The sequence below is a fragment of the Gadus morhua genome, chromosome 6 (genome assembly GCF_902167405.1).
Source record: "Gadus morhua chromosome 6, gadMor3.0, whole genome shotgun sequence".
NCBI classification, from domain to species: domain Eukaryota; kingdom Metazoa; phylum Chordata; class Actinopteri; order Gadiformes; family Gadidae; genus Gadus; species Gadus morhua.
The window spans coordinates 11,598,101-11,620,024 of NC_044053.1; the positions used below are offsets into that span (position 1 = coordinate 11,598,101).

General features: G+C 40.8%; 1 protein-coding gene across 2 annotated transcripts in view; it reads right to left on the minus strand.

Moving 5' to 3' along the window:
- The window catches only part of LOC115545642 (EGF-like repeat and discoidin I-like domain-containing protein 3), an 83,157-nt gene that overhangs the window by 13,312 nt on the left and 47,921 nt on the right, over positions 1-21,924 (minus strand). For both annotated transcript variants that reach the window (XM_030358997.1, XM_030358996.1), the window contains exons 5-8: positions 18,670-18,851; positions 13,423-13,578; positions 11,371-11,515; positions 10,420-10,604 (exon numbers count right to left, since the gene is read on the minus strand). In XM_030358997.1, the coding sequence (XP_030214857.1) occupies positions 10,420-10,604; positions 11,371-11,515; positions 13,423-13,578; positions 18,670-18,851 (668 nt within the window). The remainder of the gene's footprint in view (positions 1-10,419; positions 10,605-11,370; positions 11,516-13,422; positions 13,579-18,669; positions 18,852-21,924) is intronic.

A 21,924-nucleotide genomic window follows, 5' to 3' on the forward strand; every position in this document is an offset into this window, starting at 1 on the left:
CAGATTGAACCACGCAATGGAGGAGAAAGGGATTGTTGACGTTTGCGGACTCCCGGAGCTCCTCCGGCGAGGAGGTGCAGGAGGTCCCGCCGGCCCCCGGAGCTGAACTCCCGGTAGTCTGCAAACATCAACAACACCGCAAACTTCTCCTCCATGCCGTGGTTAAATTGTAATGACCACGGAAGAGACAGTGAATGAAGCATTGCTTAGCCAGCGATTTATTAGATACCACCGCTAACGAGAGCTCCCCCACTAAGGCCCGCCCCCCTCTCCCAAACCCTGTGACGCTACAATATTATATTATAAAGATTTCTATATCATATATTATATCTTCATATATTATTTAGATATAGAGCTCCTGGACTCACGCCGGAGTTCCCGGAGGTTTCTAGATTCGAATATTTTATAGAACGGCTGATATTATGTATCCTAAACGACTGTGTCGTTTTTTCTGACGTCTCTGGTACTTCCACAACACGTAGAGACCGGCCATGGTTGAGAATGAATTGGCGTTCACAAGAGGAAGCCTCTCTCAAACTCAGATGGCCACGAGAACAAGCGACAAAATCCTTTTTTGGTGCAAACGCAGCATAACAACATCGCTGGAGATTCAAGAGTGAAATGACGGCGCAGAATTTTGAGCTCTCCAGAAGCTACCGCCTCTTTTGTCAGCCAATCAGGAACTGAGGAAACAAACTCACTTCCATTTCAGTCAAACTCTCTCACACACAATACTATTCTCTCTCACACACACTACTATATTCTCTTGCATAAACAACTGTACTCTCACATACACTACTATACTCTCTAACACTACTATACTCTCGCACATACACTACTATTCTCCCTCACATACACTACTATTCTCTCTCACATTCACTACTATACTCTCTCAGAAACCCAACTATACTCTCTCACATACACTACTATACTCTCTCACGTACACGACTATACTCTCTCACATACACTACTATTCTCTCACATACACTACTATACCCTCTAACATACTATAAGACTGAGAGTGTATAAGACTATACAGTCTCATACATACATGTAAAAGGAGTATAATAGTGTGTGTATGAGTATTGTGGTGTATATGCAAGAATTCTGTCCGAGGCAGCCCCACATAAAATTACACTCGCAAAAACAAACACACAAGCGATGGGAATGCACCTATCTGGAACACACACACTCGTGCGCACACACACAAAAACATACACATACACAAAGATGCTATCCTCGATGTACACAGGGACCTCGTGTCTCATTTTTTATAACGTTCAAAGTGCAACTTCGTCTACCCTGACTTCTCTCCGACCCGCCTGTATTCAGGGAAAAATAGAACATCAGACTACAGTGGTTTGAAAGGATATCAGTAGCCGTTGCTTGCTTGCACCGAGCAAGTAGGAAATATATCCATGCTACAATGGCCATACAGGACGGAGGAAGCTGTGAGAATTCCTCTCACAGTATGTATCCACAGTGAGATAATATAGCAAAGAATGTTCTTTAGGGAGCTTCAAAGCATTCCAGCAATAGAGCAGGGTTAACATCTTGCATCTGAAGTTTTGGGATGAAAGTCCCTTATTTTGACACTCTGGCTTTCTTTGTTACATATCTTTCAATGGGAAACACAAATATACATATATATATATATATATAAAAATAAAGCGAAAGGATCAAAATGTCAACACTGCAGTGAAAATATTCTGAATAAAACTGTATACAGTAAATACGATCAGTAAAAATAAGCTATCCAACTGTCATTATATTCAAGTGCAGTATACAAATAGACGGCAAGGTTTAAATAGCAGATCATGCTATGAGGCTACATACCAACCAATGCTACAATGGATGTTTACAATAGTTTGCTATATTTATGTAGTTATTTTCTATTTAAAGATTGAGATTATGTAAATATCCTGGGGTTTTCCTGCTTCAGAATAAGGCTTATAGGTGGTAACTTTGCTTGACAGCGGCTGCGGTTTGACCGGCTTTGAAGCGTATGCTCGTACTCGATGTGTCTTCAGCGTACATTTGGACCGTAAGTTAAGGTCTTCAAGATTCCACTACATTGTGTTGTGTTAAAATTAAATGTGTGATAAACATTAAACATTTCAACATTATTTTCTGAGGGATTTGTAAACAACTGTACTCCTAACGGTCATGATGCATACAAACAAAGAAAAACACATTATTTTCAATTTGGTTAAATGTGATCACCTTGCTTCTCCCTAATCTTCCTCATATTGGGCTCTGAAAATCACATATTTTTCCTTTTCTCTCATCCCCGTCATCGGACAACAACAAGTACCTATTTATTTTCCATTGGGGACTTATTACTTTGTTTATTATGGTTGTTGTGGTGGCGGTATTCTCTTGTTTTTTTCTTTTTCATTGGTTTGACAATGAAAGTTATTTTATGACCTTTGTAATGATGCAGCATTATGTGCCTAACCACCCAGGCTACACTTTTGTGATCTCTTGGCTCCCCTGTTTATGTGATCGACTCGTCCTCCCCAGTCGTGTGACAGCTAGTGCTACTGTCTATTGCTTATATATATATATATATATATATATATATATATATATATATATATACACAACTGTACCTCTTTCAGCTTAACCTATCCACATCCATATATCTATATACTGTATATATAGATCTGGTAGTTATACTTCAGAAAAAGTTTGATGCTTTGCTTACCTTGAAACATGTATGATTTGTGTGCATTAGCAAACATCTGGCACTATAAGGAACAGCCGTATGTTCAACTCAATGACCAAATATTTATCGTCATATATATATTCATATAAAGATAGTTGAATGGCCCCTGCTGCTGGGATGATCGAATTAGAGCAATAGTTTCACGTTTTTTTTCTATTGAGATTTCTCCTAGAAGCTTAAGTGGGTTGAAAAAAGCCTTAAATGGGCCAATTTAGTCATGTCCAAAAATATTTGGAAAAAAAAGAAGGAGAAATACTAATAGAGAAAGAGGAACACAGATTGGTCAAACTGATTCCTATAACTGATTTAACTAACCGGCGTCGGTGCGTGGTTTGATTTTGTTTTTTCTCCATTTCACTGGAGGAAAAAAATATTTGTGCAACATGCATTATATTGTTACAACAAAATATCCTGTGCTGGCAACCATCATCTTTTAGCAATTCATTATTAGTTCCTTGGTACTGGTGCCCTGCATGCTCTAAAGCCCCTATGCTTTTTTCTTTCAGCTTTTCCCATCTACATCCCTATATCTATATATATATATATGGATCTGGTAGTTATACTTCAAAACAAGTTTGATGCTTTGCTTACCTTGTAACATGTCTGATTTATGTGCATTAGCAAACATATTTCGCTATAAGAGACAGCCGTGTGTTCAACTCAATGAACAATAAACTCACACATGAGAATACTCTGAGGCCTCTGTGATCTCAACCAGACAGGTGTATAGATGTTTTGTGCACATCAACTATCAGAAGAAATGGCAATTAAGCTCTTCATCGTTTCTCATCCTAGTCGAACACAACCTTCCTTGGGATTAAATTAACGAAGAATGCGTGCAGCACAGATCCACCTGGAATGCAAATAGGCCACTTAGGAGCATGCATGCGTGAACACAATCGCACAACTTCCTTATGTGGAGACTAGGTTGGAGCAAACAGAGCTACAAAGGGAGTCGACCATAGCGAAAGGAGACACAGTCTGAATCAACCACGGGGGATTATTTGGGGGCATTATGGAGAAGAGGAGGGCATCATTCGCACAGCCCGGCATGTCTGTAGTAGACATAAAGAGACAGAGAGAGAGAGAGAGAGAGAGAGAGAGAGAGAGAGAGAGAGAGAGAGAGAGAGAGGCTGCTCAACGTTTCATGGAAATTGCTCCCGCACTGGTGATGTTGAGGGATTTCACAATCGCAATGTAATTTCACTTTGACTTGTAGGGTTATAGTCGCTTATTCAAGGCAACATAGATTAGTGTGTCAGACTGGGTGATCCTCTTATCAAGATGGATAAGATAACAGGGAATGATTCAATATAGACGCATGTCCTTGGCTGATATTTCTCAACAAAGTCTTGCCTAGTCGTTGACTAATCAGCTAATGGTTTTCTCTCTATAATCTCATTTGTGCTGTTTCCTCCCAGTTAAGAAAAACAGGCAAGAATGATGCAACTCTTTGGTCTATATTCATAATCTTCAGGGCAATCTTCAATCTTTAAGGCAGAGTATGGATCATCTTTGGAAGAGCCCATCTGACTGGAAAGTAATTTAATTTAGACTAAATGTCATCTACTCCTCAGGGACTTCTCTTTTTTAATTTAGCTCTTAGAGAAAACAGCACACACACTCAGCTATGCTTTAACAAGATGGTGCCATCAAAATAACCCAAATGATGGATTGCAGGGAGGTTTTCACCTGCCAGAAGACTTTTAAAGTGTTACTGAAACAAAAAAGGACATGAAGGTCAATGTCGTTTGTGTGTCTACTGTTTTAGTTGTCAGCATTGAGCAACTGTTTTTTAACAAATTAACTCCTTTGGCGGAAGGGCGCCCCCATACCGGATTTACATACAGCCGGTGACGTCACCAGTCTGGTTTGTGCACAAATTACAAAGTATAGACAGCCAATCATACAGTCCAGTGACATGAAATTGACATGGAAAAATATCTAAACTGTCAAAGAAAGAAGCACAGGGATTCATTTTCCCAGGGTGTATGACAAGACCATGTTGACGTGAATACATAATTTTTTCAAGATCATTTCCAAATATCAAAACTTAGTTTCAATCAGTGTTTTATACAGTTCATGTGCATTACAGCCCCACCGGAGCTCCAATGGTCACGCATGTCAGGAGCTTTGATTGCTTTTTAGCTAGGCTCTTATTTTAGGTCAGGAGGATCCTTTTTATTAATTATAATTTACCTTTTGTGTAGAAATATTGACTGAACGATTGGGGGCTGTAATCGATGACCTTGTATTGGCAGGTATCAGCCCTATCAGAATGCATCCTGGGACGTTTTGTTGGCGATGAAAAATTCTAAATCCACATAAATATACCGTAACCAAGGCTAACGAAAACTGCCAAGTCTTGCCTGAGAAATGCTTTGGCAGTGTGAGAATTCCTCTCACAAACACAATGTTTTCCCATTATTACGATTGATTACTATGACCATGACCACAAAACCAATACTACCAACCCAAAAACGATCATTCCGATGCCCCTTTATTCCAAAAAGGAGATGTTCATTGTGATCACATTTGCAACGCCAGTTCAAAATGGTTGAATTAATACGTCGCACAGATTATATATATATATAAATATATATAAAATGTTCCATGAGGAAAAGATGCAATTCTTCAAACATAATACATATCAATGTATGTGTGGAATCAAGCCTTGTAGTCCAAGTTTATGTCAATCTCATGTAGACCAAGATAACATTTGGAATTTCCCTAAGAAGCAGCCAAGATTCTAGCTTGGTCTGTTGGAAACCCATGAAGCAATCATTCCCTGATAAAGTTGATGTATGCCTCCTGTGTCAGACTTGATGGAGTAAATGGGGTTAATAGAAAGGAAGGACAGAGAGAGAGCACCGGAGAGCGAGAGAGAGAGATGGAGCGAGATAATTGGGGTGCAATGGGGAAAGAGAGAAATAAAAAAAGGAACAGATAAGATGGTTTTCCCACATAATGAAAAGATGAGAGCAGCATCACATGAATTCAACGTAGTAAACGTTGAATTCAAACCCAGTCTTTAATATTATAGTGGATATAGAGCCATCTTAAAAGCCTCCATTTGAATGCAAAAGCTGGTGGTTTCGCCGTTCCCTAAGAAACTTAATTTAAAGGCTAATTGAATCAGCATGTTAGCTGCAGGGAAAGTGAATGAAACTGAGTAAAGCAACTTACTTTAATGAAAGTTGCAGTTTACTTTATCTTTTATGAGCCTGGTCCTCCTTTCAAGAATATTATTGGACACTTTAAGAATGTTGTTTGAATCATATTAAATGTTCTTAAAACATTGGTTTACTAGTCAATCATGTAGAAAAGTAATTAATTGCTTGCTGCGAAAATTTATGAAAAAATACACAGATTTGTACCCACAGCTTCAATAAAACATGGTAGAACAACGACAGACTAGAAGGACATTATACAGAAAAGCCCTTTCCAATGTATTTCATATTGCTTTCTACTTTGGACGAAAGTGTTAACAGTAAAACAGCTGCATGATTCTCTCTTGATTAGAAGGAAAACAGCAAGGTTTCACTCCAACAAACAGCTCTTATTTGTTCTAGCTGTCCATTGTTTCATAATGGTAATAAGACACATTATGGCAAATTATAACAGAAGCCTGAATATCAGTGCATTTCAAAATTCCAAATGTGATCCGAGGGCTGTTAAACGCATGTTTGCCTAAACATTTATAATAGCAGGGGGTGGGGTGTGAGGGGGGGGGGGGCGGTCCTGCAGATCAATCAAACATCACACCATTGAGTCCTTCTAAATTAACTTTACATTATCCTTGCAATTCCTGCGTAAGACATTGCCAGCCATTACTATTCCCTTGTTTCCAAAATCTCCCCCTGATCATTCTTACTCAAGTTGATCACAATCCCCCTTAACTCCTTTATGCTATTCTCTCCCCTCATCTCCTCCTCTACCTCATTCCCCATCACTTTCTATGTCGCTCTCTCTCTTAAGGCCTCTGCTGCTCTTATGAAGGACGCAAGCTTTATTGTCTCTGAATTAGCAGTCAAGAAGAGACAAGAGTTGCGATGGGACAAATGAAAGCTGTGCTCCACAGCGAACAAAGGCCCAGCTAATTCTTTTGATTAGGAAGAAGTGGGTCGGTCGTCACCAGTGCCGTATTTGAAATGGATAAATTGGCATATTAATCTCCTGTTAACAGGCCCCGATCTCAAATTATGGCTGGTCTCCTCTACTCCCCATATGATAGCAATAGCAAGTAACACAAGGCAAATAAAAATCTGCTGACAATACACATGCATTTACTGGGGCTTTAGTCTTATTATTAAACATACATAATTCTATAACATAAACGAAGTATAAATCTGAAATATACAGATTAAATCGCAGAATTTGAAACCCTTCAAATCATTCTCTGATGCACTCAAAAAAAGGTATTTGTAAAGATATTAATGTCGATCTATATCAGGAGTCAGGAAGATAAATGTATTTATCACAGCACATCTTAGGGAACCACATTCTTTACCTTCTGAAAAAGAATGAAAGTTGAACTTCAGGATCTTAAAGATCGTCTTTCAAGCCCCCTGTTTATCCAGGGAGATTTATGAGCTTTTAAGGAATGAACCAAAACAAATCTTAAATTCTGTTTTGTCTGATGAAAGACATTTGGTTTTGGCCACGGACCACCTGGCTGAAGGGATTGTTTTGTCAATCTAAAGTTTGAATTGAAATTCAAATCTGCATTGTTTATGAGAACAAAAAAGGTAAACATACTTTGACATATCGTTCATAAATACAGAGGGAACATTTGCTGCAACTGACAGTTATAAGAGTGATGCTTTTATTGAACTATTCATCAACAAATCTATGGTGTCAAACCTCTTCTCAACAAAGCACACCATTAACAATGTTATCTAAAGCTGGCATGTTAAGTGTTTCCAACCAACTCATGCGTTTGTTGTCAAGTTAAACAAACTGTGTTCATTCATGCAAACAAAAGAAAAGCAAAAACACTTCAAATCCTAACCAGAAGAAGAGTCCATGGTGTATTTTGCTTTACAGAACCTCTCTGAACATTGTAATTAGAAAGCACCTAAAGCCTGACTGGCAAATTCCCATCAGTCCGTGGACACCTTAATGTCCATAATTAGCCAATCAGAGTCTGCCAGCTGGAACACTTGGCTGTTCCCCCCGACAGCCTAGGAGTTCATCTTGAAAGCATCTTTAGAGATTCTGATTGACTCTGCTTTTGTGTAATGCAGAGTCCCCCCCACCGTCCGTCCGTCCGTCCGTCCCCCCCCCAGGCGAGGATGGTGGTGGGTCGGACACCACTCGAGACATGTGCAATTTTGTGGTGTTGACACGCTTTAATTTTGGAAGTGTTGTCACTACTTAACCACAACCATTGGATTAGAGGAGTCATTTGATACATAATAAAACAACACCCTTCAAAGTGAGTCGGGTGTGCTAATAATGGTTAGAAAACAGATGGATAAAAGAGTAAATTAGCATAATCTGGAGTGAAACAAAAGGCAGCTTTGTGAGCTTGTTTGGATAACCATTGTGGCATGTGTTCTGGCCATCGGTGGCACTACTAGGAAATTTGCATTAGTGTGTATATATATATATATATATATATATATATATATATATATATATATATATATATATATATACAATTAATATTTTCCATTCATTTTAAATGGGTGATTGGCTGGTAATATGTTGACCACGCCTTGCTTTTGCTTCAATGAAACAACATAGATGAGAACCACAATGATTACACCCTGCATTCATCTAAATGAAATGGGGTGCCCTAGGTTTATCATGAAATTTTAAATGTTTAAAGCCTAGATATGAAGTTGTATAAGTATTTTTTCTCTCTACTTCTTCTCTTACCTTGATACAATTAGAAGGCGCGGCAAGGCCGTTGTCATGATTAATTGGTGTACTTAAATTGTCATTAGGTCTTGTCAATTTCATTAATATATCAGGTTTCAAGTGTGCTCAAAAGTCAAGAGAATTAATTATTCCCCATAGCAACACATGTGAATGGGATATTAAGAATAAATTTGAATAAACATTGTTTCCCTTTCCTAAAACCATAGTACCGTCCTATCTGAAGGATCAAAGCCTTGGAGGCCATTGCATCACTCCGATATCAACCCTCCACCACCCACAGCGTGTTGTAAGAGTACACACAACTTAGCCTCTACCCATAGCAATCAATTTAGTAATCTGAGCTCCTTGATATCTGACCCTCCTCACCCCAGTAGTATTAACAGTATATCTGACTGGAAGCCCGGCCCAAATCGACCAACGTCCAGACGGGACGTGCAGCCAAGGAGTGATGTCGTGTTCATGCTGAGCAACGCCAAAAAGGCTCGGTGAGGCTGGGAGGCCCATGGAGCAGAGAACGCAGGTCTCTGATTTCACTTAGGATGAGCCGCATCAGATTTCCTATGTCTGTATTTGGTTAAACAGTGTTGGATCTCAACTTTAAAGCAAATAGCAGCAGATTTTCAGGTCACACGTCGGTGTAGGATGACCCTCTATGTCTATGCGTGTATTTTTGCTAACAGTGTGGGGTCTCTACCAGAAAGCAAGGAGCAACGTAGATACAAGGCGGATGTTGGTGGAGGGTGACCTTTCTACGGAGAGGAATACTGATTGAAAAACCATGCTGTGATTTTGTGGTGTAATCATCATTATTGCAGATGGCATCTGTTTCTCGCTCTGTCTGGGGAACATTATTGACCAAATTTCTAATTAGACCAGAGACTTTTCGGGCAATGAAATTAAGAGAGACTAGAGAAGATGACCCCTCGATAAACTAGTTTCTCCCGAAGTACGAATAATGATTGATAATAATTAATGAGTGCTTAAAATAAGTCACTTGAGTACAAATTGTTTCTAGATTACCCACGCCTGCCACATTTAAGTACCTAAGGGTTTGGATTGAATAGGGCTTGATGAGCTAGGGTAGCCAGGTACTTAAACACTCTGATTGGCACATTTCGACAAACAGGGGGTATCACTAGGGAAAAGTGAATCACACGGCAGTATAGTCATATTTTATACCTTGCTGGCATACCAATTCCTGCAAAATATTTATAACAAAAATAAACTGTTAAACTGTCCAACAGACAAGCTTCTCTTTCTCTTGGCTTGGCCTTTTCAGGACACATTTTAGACATCATTCTAGCAATGAAAACAAATCAATTAAGGATGTGACTTTAAATGGCGGCTGTTATCTTTGCAGGGCGCCGGCCAGTCTCACGGTAGATAACGCCACTAAATGTGATCCAACAGCTGAGGGAATGTGGGTGTGTTTACACAAGGCCAGAAGAAGACACAGATGTCTGTTCTCTTCTTTTTCTATTTCTTCTTTTATAGTTCCCGACCGCTCCGCTATCAAACCAATTATCTAATACCTAGGAGGAATGTACTTCCTTTTAGAAATGTTTATTTAAACTGACCTTGTTTTGCATTGAGAAATATCAGATGCTTCAAACCTTGCTTCTTGTATTTGCATGCAAATATACACACGCAAATATTTATTTGCATGCAAATATTCACACAATGACTGCAAGGTAAGAGGTTTATAAAAGACAAACCAAGTGCATGTATCTGTGTCTTTCCACCACCCTTCTGTCTATCGTCTGTTAAAGATGACACTGATTATAGAACATTGGTCGGTTCAATACCTGAAGCCACTGTGACTGGTCACTGCGTCCTGCTGTCCAGGCGTTGACCTTTCCCTGCTTGTCCAGCCTGGCTTTGCCGGGCTCCCAGGTGAACATGTCCATGTTGAGTGTCCTGAACATGCTGGAGGCGGTGATCTGGTAGTCCTGGATGTGGCCTGACTTCATTCCCATTGGCTCAGAGCAGCCTAGAGCCAAAACATCCCAACAAAACACATGAGCTGGCTTGCACGTTGATAAAAAGACTATGCAGGTCTGTCGATGTTGGGCTTCTGTACACTCATTTGGGTTCCAAGTGTGTCTAACCATTTGTTATGGTTTAAACCCCTTCCTTCTCCTTAGTCAGCTCTTAATTACTCTGTAATCACTAAATGGGCCATCTTTTACAGCAAGAAAAAAAAATTGCTTACTTTAAAGCAGCTTTGTTGACAATTACATTTTACATTGAGTCATGTATCGTTTTTATTCAACTTGACGTCCAGGGGAGTACAGAAAACAATCAAAGCAAAAAATCAATATGAGCACAACACAAAAGACATGCCAGTGCTGTGCGGCCAACATTTTGAAGACACCACCTAGTAGGGAGCAGCTCTGAGCTAGCTAAAGGACTATAACATCAAGAATCAAACCACATTAAAATCACACTTTTCTTGCCAACACTGCAATAGGAAGTGGTAACCATGGTGACAAAACAGAAATAACATCCATCATATTGGGTGTTTTTCAAAGGGTGACTCATTCACACAACATCTAGGCAAAGTGACACTTTAGACCCCGGCACACTTAAAACAATGTTGAAATTGGTGTGTTCACATAGGCTGTGGAACTGCTGTAGAACACGGCCATTTGACAGGCTACAACATAGTGGCTGCGATTTGCCGGCTGTTTGTCAGCTATTTCAATTCAAATTTGAGTATATGGGGGGGCCTTTTAGCGTTGCCTTGTTGGACCCACCTGTCAGTTCACATCCGAGGAGCTCCATGCGCAAGGTGCAGTGCCTCCTGCAGACTTGAGGGTAAATGCGCACATACTGGGCCTCGATGGGTGGGGTGAAGGAATTGGCAGAGGGTGCGTTGTTGTCGACGTTCCCTCTGAAAATCTGTTTCAGGAGTGGAAAGCAACAATAGCTGTAAACAGACATAGCAGAGTTAACATGCCACTGTGTGTGTATGTGTGTGTGTGTGTCTCTCTCTCTCTCTCTCTCACTCTCTCTCTCTCTGTCTCTGTCTCTGTCTCTGTCTCTCTCTGTCTCTCTCTCAATCCCTCTCTCTCCCCCTCACTCCATATCTCTCTCTCTCTCTCTCTCTCTCTCTCTCTCTCTCTCTCTCTCTCTCTCTCTCTCTCTCTCTCTCCCTCTCCCTCTCTCTATCTCACTCTCTATCGCTCTCTCTCTATCTCACTCTCTATCGCTCTCTCTCTATCTCCCTCTCACTCTCTACCTCTCTCTCTCTATCTCACTCGCACTCTCTACTGCTCCCTCTCTTTATCTCCCTCTCACTCTCTACCGCTCTCTCTCTAACTCACTCTCATTCTCTACTGCTCCCTCACCCTGTGTGTGTCTCTCTCTCTCTCTCTCTCTCTCTCTCTCTCTCTCTCTCTCTCTCTCTCTCTCTCTCTCTCTCTCTCTCTCTCTCTCTCTCTCTCTCTCTCTCTCCATCTATCTCACTCTCACTCCCTGCCGCTCATGTCTTCTCCATACTTGATACATTGCCATCATCCAAGGTCAACAAGATAGAATTACGGGGCCCATTTCTCGGCCCATTTGAGCTCGTAATTCATTCAGGCAGACTGGTATGTTTTGACATTAGTGGTCCAATTATGTGGCGATACCTTCTAGAGTGTATTTTTAACGTAAAATGAGCTGAGACAGAGTATGACAGACCCAGTGATTTAACTGCATGATTTGTATGTGCGTGGTTGAGACAGAGGCAGAGATAGATGGAGAGAAAGAGAATTTGATAGAGAGAGAGAGAGAGAGAGAGAGAGAGAGAGAGAGAGAGAGAGAGAGAGAGAGAGAGGGTGATGGAGGAAAAGCAATATCCATTGTAATGCAGTACATACAGTATAATAGCACAAACTTGTAGAACAAATAGAGGTTAGCAACGACAACTGAAGGTTAGCAGAAACAAAGAGTAGTCCAGCAAAACAAGGTTATCAAGCACATCTAAAGCAGGACTTATTGCTAGAGCCCCACTGTCACGATTACATTCCCACTCCCGTCCACCACAAAATGTATGAATAACTCACCTCGCCCTCTCCACACTCACACACAGGCACACAAAACTACACAAACAAGCCCCCACACACACACACACACACACACACACACACACACACACACACACACACACACACACACACACACACACACACACACACAGACACACACACACACACACACACACACACACAGACAGACACATACACACACTTAAGAATTCATACTATATATTTGAGTTTGTGAGATACGCCGCGGAAAATTCAAGTGCATGGAGATCGTTGAACCAAGCGATAAATTTCAAGGCTTGGCAGGCTGGTCATTTGGGGCTTGGCTGTTTTGAGGACAGCCACGGTGGGCTGTCAGAAATGATACAAAGCCGGGTGGGGCATTTGGTGGCTATTTATCCCCAAATAGTATAAAAAAAATCCATTTAGAAGCAATAAACTTGGTAGGGGGCAGTGAGATGGGCCCGGTGTGAGCAAGCTAATTAAAAAGCCATCTCATCATGTCCTTCAATCCGCCCTTGACTGAGTGCATGATCTCCACTCGCTGTTTGTGGCTGCTTGTACAAACGTGGTTGAATGTAAGTCTGCGTGTGCGTGTGTGTGTGTGTGTGTTTGTGTGTGCATGAGTGCATGTGGACTGTTTGATAGAGATAGACTGATAGGAGGGGGAGACCAATGGGAAGGGGTAGTGAGAGACATAATCAGGTGTGTGTGTGTGTGTGTGTGTGTGTGTGTGTGTGTGTGTGTGTGCGAGTGCGTGTGTGTGTGTGTGCTACTCACCATGTCCCCATCCGTGCCCTTGACCTTGTACGTCCTCCATGTCTTCCCGTCATCGCTGGAGGCTACTTTGTACGACTTGACGTACTCTGGGCTTCCGATGCGCTTTGCACCCTGGGTAATTAGGCCCGTGACCCTCATCCTCCTCTGCAGGTTAATCTTGGGTACAGAATAACAAGCAAAAAAAAGTAGCACCATTACCATTCCCATAATTCATTTTCTACAATATTTTATGGGAGCTTGTACATGTGATTGTTGCTATCATGTGTGTGTGTGTCTCTCTCTCTCTCTCCCTCTCCCTCTCCCTCTCCCTCTCCCTCTCCCTCTCTCTCTTCCTCACTCTCTTCCCCAATCCTTTGTAATTTTTCTTAAGTCGTTGGGATCAATTTGCCCCCTGGTATCTATTGTGTCAGAACCATCCATCTTGTTCAGAAGGGGTGTGATGGGATGGAGCATTTAATCAATCCTGACACCCGGGATCCAGTGTGTCAACCCCCACGTAGACACTGTCATTACAGAGCCCATGCAAAGCGTCTTAGCGTGCCAGGAGCATGCAAGAGGGAAGAGAGCCGAGCGTGGAGAATGTGATTGATGTTTAGATACACACAGCCCCACGTTTCGTATCGTAGCACCGCGATCGGTGTCTGAGTAACACCTCCGTGTTTGATGATACCATGTTAATTCAAACCTTTGATGAGTACACTTTCTTTGTTTATTTTCTTTTATACGTTTTTCACATAAAGTATTTATATTGGGAATACACACAAAACAAGATCGAAGTGATGTTATTATCTTATTCTCTTCTGTGGTCACGGAAGGGAATGGATTTGATTGTGAGGTTATTTTGTCCAAAATGTATGTGGGAATGTGTTTGGTTTACAGTTCCTGTTGGTTTATTGTTCATCCTCTGGCTCCGTCCCTAAGTTGCAGAAGCTAAGACCCTACGATGCTGTGCTGCATGCCAGGCGTGGATGATGGTTTGAACTGGCAGCCAATCTTTTAGATTCACTTTGTCTTTCATAAAGATGTTATGTACAGATTATGTTTGTTGTTATAGACACATGCTAGAAAACCAAACACCAGAAAGAGATGTGCATGTGTATCCCCAAACCAACTCATTAAAGGCTGTTTTGTTTTAGTGTTGCTTCCTCTGCTGTATGCTCCGAGTGAAAACATGTCTGCCTGCCAGTTTTAATGTCTTAATGTGCTTTTAAATCCTCTGCCAAGGGACAAGCTCTCAAAGCTAGCGAGTCAGCTAACACTGACATATTTACTTAAATGTTTATCAATGTCCACTGTCCATGTACAAATAAACTCAATATAAAAATAGATTAAAAAGTATGATGCATACATACAGACATGCACACACTCAACAGATCTTATGTTGACAATTGCACTAACAGTATTACTATAATTATTGTTAGAAAGACAGAAACATTTATTGAGCCGACATCAATTAATTATCGTCATCATGTTTGTATGTTTGGATAAAAGCGTCTGCTAAATACCCTAAATCTAATTGAATAACGTGTTCCTAAGTTTCAGTGACACAACTTCAAAAAGGTTACCAAAGCCATGCCTGTATGCAGTGCCAGGCTTTAGGGTCATCTTCATTCATTAGTGCTGATTGCAGCCACAAGGAAACTGAGCTCTTTTGAAGTGAATGCTATTGTACATCAGCCATACTCTTTATGTGAACAGTAAGGGAACATAAATGTCTGAAACCCTGCAGCGAGAAGTGTATTAATATAAAAAAAAGGATTTCTACCTTTGAATGTCAAGAGACAGCAGGTTCAGCAGGAGGTAGGATTTAGTGTTTAACACTTCTTTCTAAATCCATATTTGTGCAATAAAACAGCTGTCATTCTCTGGCGCTATTGCTAGAAAGATGTTTTGACTGTATAACATGACATATTATTAGCGGCAAAGATTCTGGGATTTACAAAATGTGTAAGGGTTAAGCCTCAAGCTCGTAGTGTGCGCTAAAAAAACACACCATACAGCAACTCCAAAACAGATGTGATATCTAATGTGGATTATGACTCCTTGTTGGTCCAGACAGTCACCTTGATCGGACAATGCACAATGCACAATGGCGTCGTACATGATCACTTCGTAGGGCAATTTGAAGATTTCCAAACAGAAACGACCAGATATGCTTCAGTTCAGTAATAGCTAGTGGCTGAATTAGTGAGACACATAATGACAGTACTTAAGGCATGACAGCCACTTTTACACTTTATGCACACACACACACGCACACACACACACACACACACACACACACACACACACACACACACACACACACACACACACACACACACACACACACACACACACACAGACATATATACACACGCAATTTGATGTTCAAACCTAACCTGCTGAAAGTAAGGTAAGTGTTCTCCTTAAAAGGTCTCCAAGTTTGGGTAATGGTCCTCTTCACGGTTCTGAAGAACTTTCTCTGATTTCCCAGAGGTTTTTCAGAAGTACCCCCCGAATGAGCACAGAGTGCGTCTAATTTGTCATGAGAGTCCCACCGATTCTGTCTTCATTAACGCTGGTACTTTGTTATATACAAAAGGCCGGATTATGTACTTAAATGTCCCTTAGAGTAACAGAGAAACGGATGCTTGTTGGAGACTGGAAAAGGTTATTATGTGTCATGGATTACTCTATGTCAAACGAAACACAAATAATTAATTGATGTAAAAAACGTCCCAGGAGCAATGTATAAAAGACAGGTATACTATGAGATAACTCATTCAAAATGTTCACAGGTTTGGACTTATCAGACACTATGACATGTTACGTCAGAACAAAACTCATAACAACTCAGTAAACAACCAGATAATACGAGCCAGGCCTTATTAACATTTTATCGTAAACCAACACATCACTTCTGAAGCTCATCCCTCGAGGGACACTTGTAGAGAGTTGGCCGCTAATTGTTGAGGTCCCTCTATACATCCATATGTATAAGGCTTTGTTATGTTGGAAATTAACTGTATGCCAGTCCAACAAATACAAAGACGTGATTATCCCTGTGTATGACAACAAAATAACACTTGATCTCACACACCACCACCCCCTCTCCTCTTACTCACAAACAAAATAAAGTCCAGAGTAGAATAGGAACATGTTAATATCTGAGCACCTCAATAAATGTTCCTTTATCCCATAATTATTTCATAACTATTTGGAGCGGTGTACCCCAAAGGTCGAAATCATAGTTCAGCGAGATTTGTATCTTCTCAAATGCTTTTTTTTTTTTTATTGACACATGAATATTTTACGGATCAATTACGGATCAATCGCTCCGTCCCTTCAACTTGCTTCCGTAACCCCGGTTAACTTCAGGAAGTCAATCAACACATCCATAAGTCAAGATCCCGTTATAGATCCATGGCGTTTTGATCTTGTTAAAGCAATCTTAAGCAGGGAACTAATGGGACAATCCATGTGGGTCTAATGATGTCAACTGATGTCAATGAAAACTGAAAACCCTGATCCATGGCGTTAAACTGGGGGCAAAAAGAGAGGTGATCCCAGTCAGGTTCCAGCCATTAACACCGCTAGACCCACGTTTGGACCGCTGAGGGTTCCTTTTGCTTGCCGCTTTCGATCGCGGAGCGTGAATATTTCTTTATTATCCATCCCTTATTCTCCACATTGGTTCTCTTGTAATGCTGTGGTTGGATAAGCCAACAGATGTATCACATCTGTCCCTTCAACTTGCCTTGAATCGGCAAATAATCAATTGAACCGGCAAATCAGAGTCGAGAGGGCTGGGACGGGTTAGAGAGTGCAGGACAGCACAGCTCTAATTGTTTGGTATTTGTATGTGTCTATTTTTGCATTAAACAGTCTGTCCCTTCCCCACGGGTCTGGCAGCATCCTGGTCTGACTTAACATGCAGATCCATCCACTTCGCCAGTATAATCGGTTTCAAAACCCCCTAAGGCAAGCAAACCTCAACTGTGAAAGCAAACCCTCTGCCTAACACGCTGCCAGTGCGTTGACATCCCTTCGCCGTCCTGCTTTTCTTGAACACATCGGCCCCTTGGCGACTCCATGGCGCCCTCAGCGTTGCGTGCTACTTCTCATGTGGCATCATTAGAGTCTGAAAAACCGCCTGAATATTTCATGATCCATGCTCTGTTTGATATTTGTGTTGCGGGCTCTCTTCATAACGTCCATTTTCTGACATTCTCCGTTGCTCAGTCTGAGTCAGAGGGTGACCTCTGTTTTTTTTTTCTTCTTCTGTGGTATTGGTATTCATCTTGTTGGTCAATATCTCTTTGAAGTTCTGCCTGCTCTTTTTTTTGTCCCACATCTCTTTCAGTCACTCACTCCCTCTGCCTTTCTATGTGTCTTTCTGTCTGTCTCCCATCCATTCACCCATCCATCTAATCTTCAAACAGGCACCTGCCGGGTTTCTTTGTGTTGGTTTAAAGTGGAACAATCTGTTCACAAGTCTCAAAATATCTGCAATTATTTGTGGTCTCCTCGGGCCCCGATCCACCCGGTCAGTTAGTGAAAGAAGAACAGAACGGGAAAGCCAACTGGTGCACTTTTAAGTAGCCTCATGCATAGATGCACTACACGTTCTATCATATTCTATTTCATGCTTAATTGTGCATCAAGAGGTGGCAATCTCACATTGACGATCAAATATTCAGTGCGAACAAAACAAACTGAACTATGAAAGGAAAAGGCTCTACAATTAAACACGCAACTTAAGAACTATCACAACCCTATGAAGAATGTCGTTGTTTTCATCCTCCAAAAAAACATAGCACTGTATAAGCACTTGCTGAATGAAGCGGAGCCCATGATAGCGCTTCCTTACACTCCACTAGGCCAGCAGCTGTTCAACCCTCTGCTTACACTTTTAATTGCCCTCCGAAATGAATCAGTAGCATGCCATCAATTCATCTGTGCCAGTAATTAACTGTAAAGCCAGCCACATTAGAGATATATGACGGCGTTTCCAGATGCATTTCCATAAACAAAACAATTCCCTCCCAAACAAAGACTTTTCTTCTTTAAAGCTGACTATGTAAATGTTGGTTTAAGTGTCTCACACCGAAAAGCCAAAGTATGTGTTGCAACAGTTTGTTTACTTTTTTTATTTTCCAGCTTTAAACGATGCCCTTTTAGGATTGTGTTTGACGGGATTGTGTTTGGTGGACTCGTGTTGCAGCGTGACATTTGGTGGCCCCAGTGTTTGTGCAAGAGTCTTACCTGGATCCAGGGCCATCGGTCATTCTCTGCGGCGGTCCAGGCGTTGACCAGGCCCTTCTTGTTGAGCCGTGCGAAGTAGGGGTACCACTTCTGCAGGCCAAAGAGCGCGCGGTGGGTGGAGGACGCTGTGATCTGCTGGTTGGAAATGATACCGCCCTCCATGCCCAGCGGCCCGGAGCATTCTGGGGAAAAGCAGGAGAGGATACAAATGAGAGCCAGCATGCATATGTATGCTTGTTTGTTTTCCCTGGTTACAGTTGAGCGGTAATTCCACAACATCTTTGTCACCTCACCCTACCGTGTTTCCAAGACTCATGCATGCATTCATAGCATGTGAATTAACAATATAGTGCAGACATGCACCTGTCAGAGAAACCATGATTTGCCATTTCGCATTTTATTTAATAATGCAATCATCATGTGCCAGCCAAGATGGCCTACCCTTGGCTCATGGCTGGACACCATCTTAAGAGCATCCTGAATGTTATAATTAGGAGCAAAACCTGTCTCAGTGACAGCTGGGGATGTCTTCCTCTCTGGCTTTTCCATCCATCATACACAAAGGACACAAAAGTGTCTATGGAGAGTCTCCGCCTGTGGTGCTAGGCAAGCAGAGGCCACTTCAAGGTAGTCTGCACCACAAGTCTCCAGTGGGTTGGTGCGTAGCCCGTTTTGTTTTTGTCAATCGAGTTTAGTCATTTATTTTTAGGCGGCTGCCCCCTCTTTAGTCCTTCACAGCATAACAAGCCGCCATTATTTTTTCTCTAACAAGCAGCACATACCTGGCGAATGTTAAATTACACAAGAGAATAGGTCATTCTGTTATGATATTTCACGAGAAGAATTAATGAATAAAATCAGATCAAACTCAAAATAAATGGGGATTCCATTGAGGCTAGGAAAGGGTAGGACATGCTTGGCGATAACATTTTTCACGTTGCTCATTTGGCCCACAGCTGGTTTACGATCAAAGATGCTGTGTTCTTTTAAGATTCCTCCAGCACAAGGCTGTATTCCATTAGAGGGACATGTGTTATGCATGCAAATTGGATTATTTCCCCTGCCATAGTCATGAAATAGCGCATCCTGCGGGCCGGCATTCTAATAGGAGGCACAGGTGTGCTGAGAAAACCCTGATCATAAACAATAAACTGGGCTTGAGTGCAGGTCTCTAATGACGGTGGTGCTCTGCCATCCACAGTGAGCCACCATTAAAAGCTGTTCATGGCTACTTTGCTCTGAATAACTTGTGCAGTAAAGCTCCATGTCATCTTTCCCACTGGGGCTAACCTTAGGCTCCAGTAGTGTCATAACCCGCTCGGTAGTTCAGCTCATGTCAATGACTTACAGCAATTAGAAGCTAGCCCTTGTTGCTTAAAACCCCATTTTAATTATTTGATGTACAAGCACCGAGGAGTTGAGCAAGAACGAAATTTTCAACGTTTATTCAAGAGTTATCCTCTTTTGAGATCAACCGTTTTTATTGATTTATGTTATGCGGCACTCTGCAAAAAAATTAATATATATATACAGTATATATATATATATATATATATATATATATATATATGAAAAAGGAATTGTCTAAGCATGTGATAATATGGCCATTGCCATTCAACTGTCAGAGGTATTTTTCAAATGATTTCTACCTGTGCATAGTTTGTACAGTGATGTCAATTAAAAAGGTTGACATTCGTATGCTTTCATATATGGACACAGTTGCAATATTTCAACCGTCTAGTTGTCCTTTTGTATTTTAGACTGTATCTACAAGGCTTCCCAAGACAGTATTAATAATGGACTAAATGCGTAGTTATTTTTGTTCCTTATTGTTTAGTTATCATTTTTCGCCAAAAAACGGAAGACCATATTTATAGAAAAGTGATTAACATAAATTAATGGCAACTACCAGGGGCTATGGGTAATGGTGTTGAAATTACTTTTTTATAATGTTTGCTTCACATTGCCGCAACACATTCCCTATGCAACTGCAATCACATAGCTACTTTTGGTTAAGTGTTAAACATTACCCCAAAAAACAGATGATACAACAGATAACAATAAAATATAATTATAAACTGTGATTTTGATGCAGTAATGATAAGCTATTAAAATGGCAAAGTAGCTGCGTACCACAAATATAATATAAATGAAGTTCTTGTAACAATCTACGTTATAGCAGCCCAGTGGATTCTTTTAATTCAATAGGCTTTCAATAAAGGTTCACTGGCATGGGAACACCATAAGGTATAAAATAAAAACACAATTAGAAAAAGATATAAACATTTGATTGTGTTTATGACACCATAGAGTGAACCTGTAGGAGACCCAGGCCTTGATTATATCTTTTCATTATCTTCATGTCCTCATTAAGATAAGCACACACCCTTCCTCAACAACTCACACATCTTGTGAGGTCCGTCTGTTCCCTTCTGAAGCTATTCATTGAATCAAATTCCTTATTTTTTTATCTCAAAAATGATAATGATATAGATAAGCTAAAATATGATGATTAATCAAATTCAGGGAATCCCCAAAGGACTGGAATACATTTGCTTACTGCAGCTGAATTTAATGCTCAGCCTTCAAGAAAAAGCAGCAGCTGTGGCCAATAAAAGCCTCTGTTGTGGAATGCACCTATCAGACATTGCATATTTCTGATATTAGAAAGGTCAAAAGCACACTGTTCACACTGTTTTGTGAACAGTTGTGAATAATTGTCATTAGTTGGCATTTTTCTATACACTCAGTACGAGATTGTAAATGAAATGTTTTTGTCCTGCAACTATATTTTATGCATATTTAAGCTTCATACAGCTGTGTTTTTCTTATCATACAAATATCTCATCCTGGAAACTAAATACAGAATGAGATGTTATGGTATTACTTCCTTACCTCTACCTCTTTTTACGATTCTAATAGGTCCACAGCACTAAGCGACTTGACATCTGTAACCACACACACATGGTCTCTGCATTTATTTCAGTGCCAGCACAGGAATTTGTAAATAATAAAAAAAGTCTGAGATGAAAAAGAAAGAACAGACTTGGTACATACTACACATGTGTTTGAGTAGTTTGAGAATACAGCATCAAAGAATTAAATGTCTATGGAGGAGCGAATGCCTCATCTTTTAATTTCAACAGAGTCTGATGAACTGATATGTTGATGTTAAAGTGGGACCATTTTGTTTTGTTCACCTGAATCCCAGTATGAGCCTGTACAGTTGCCTTTGACTCTTGCAGCCCCACAAAA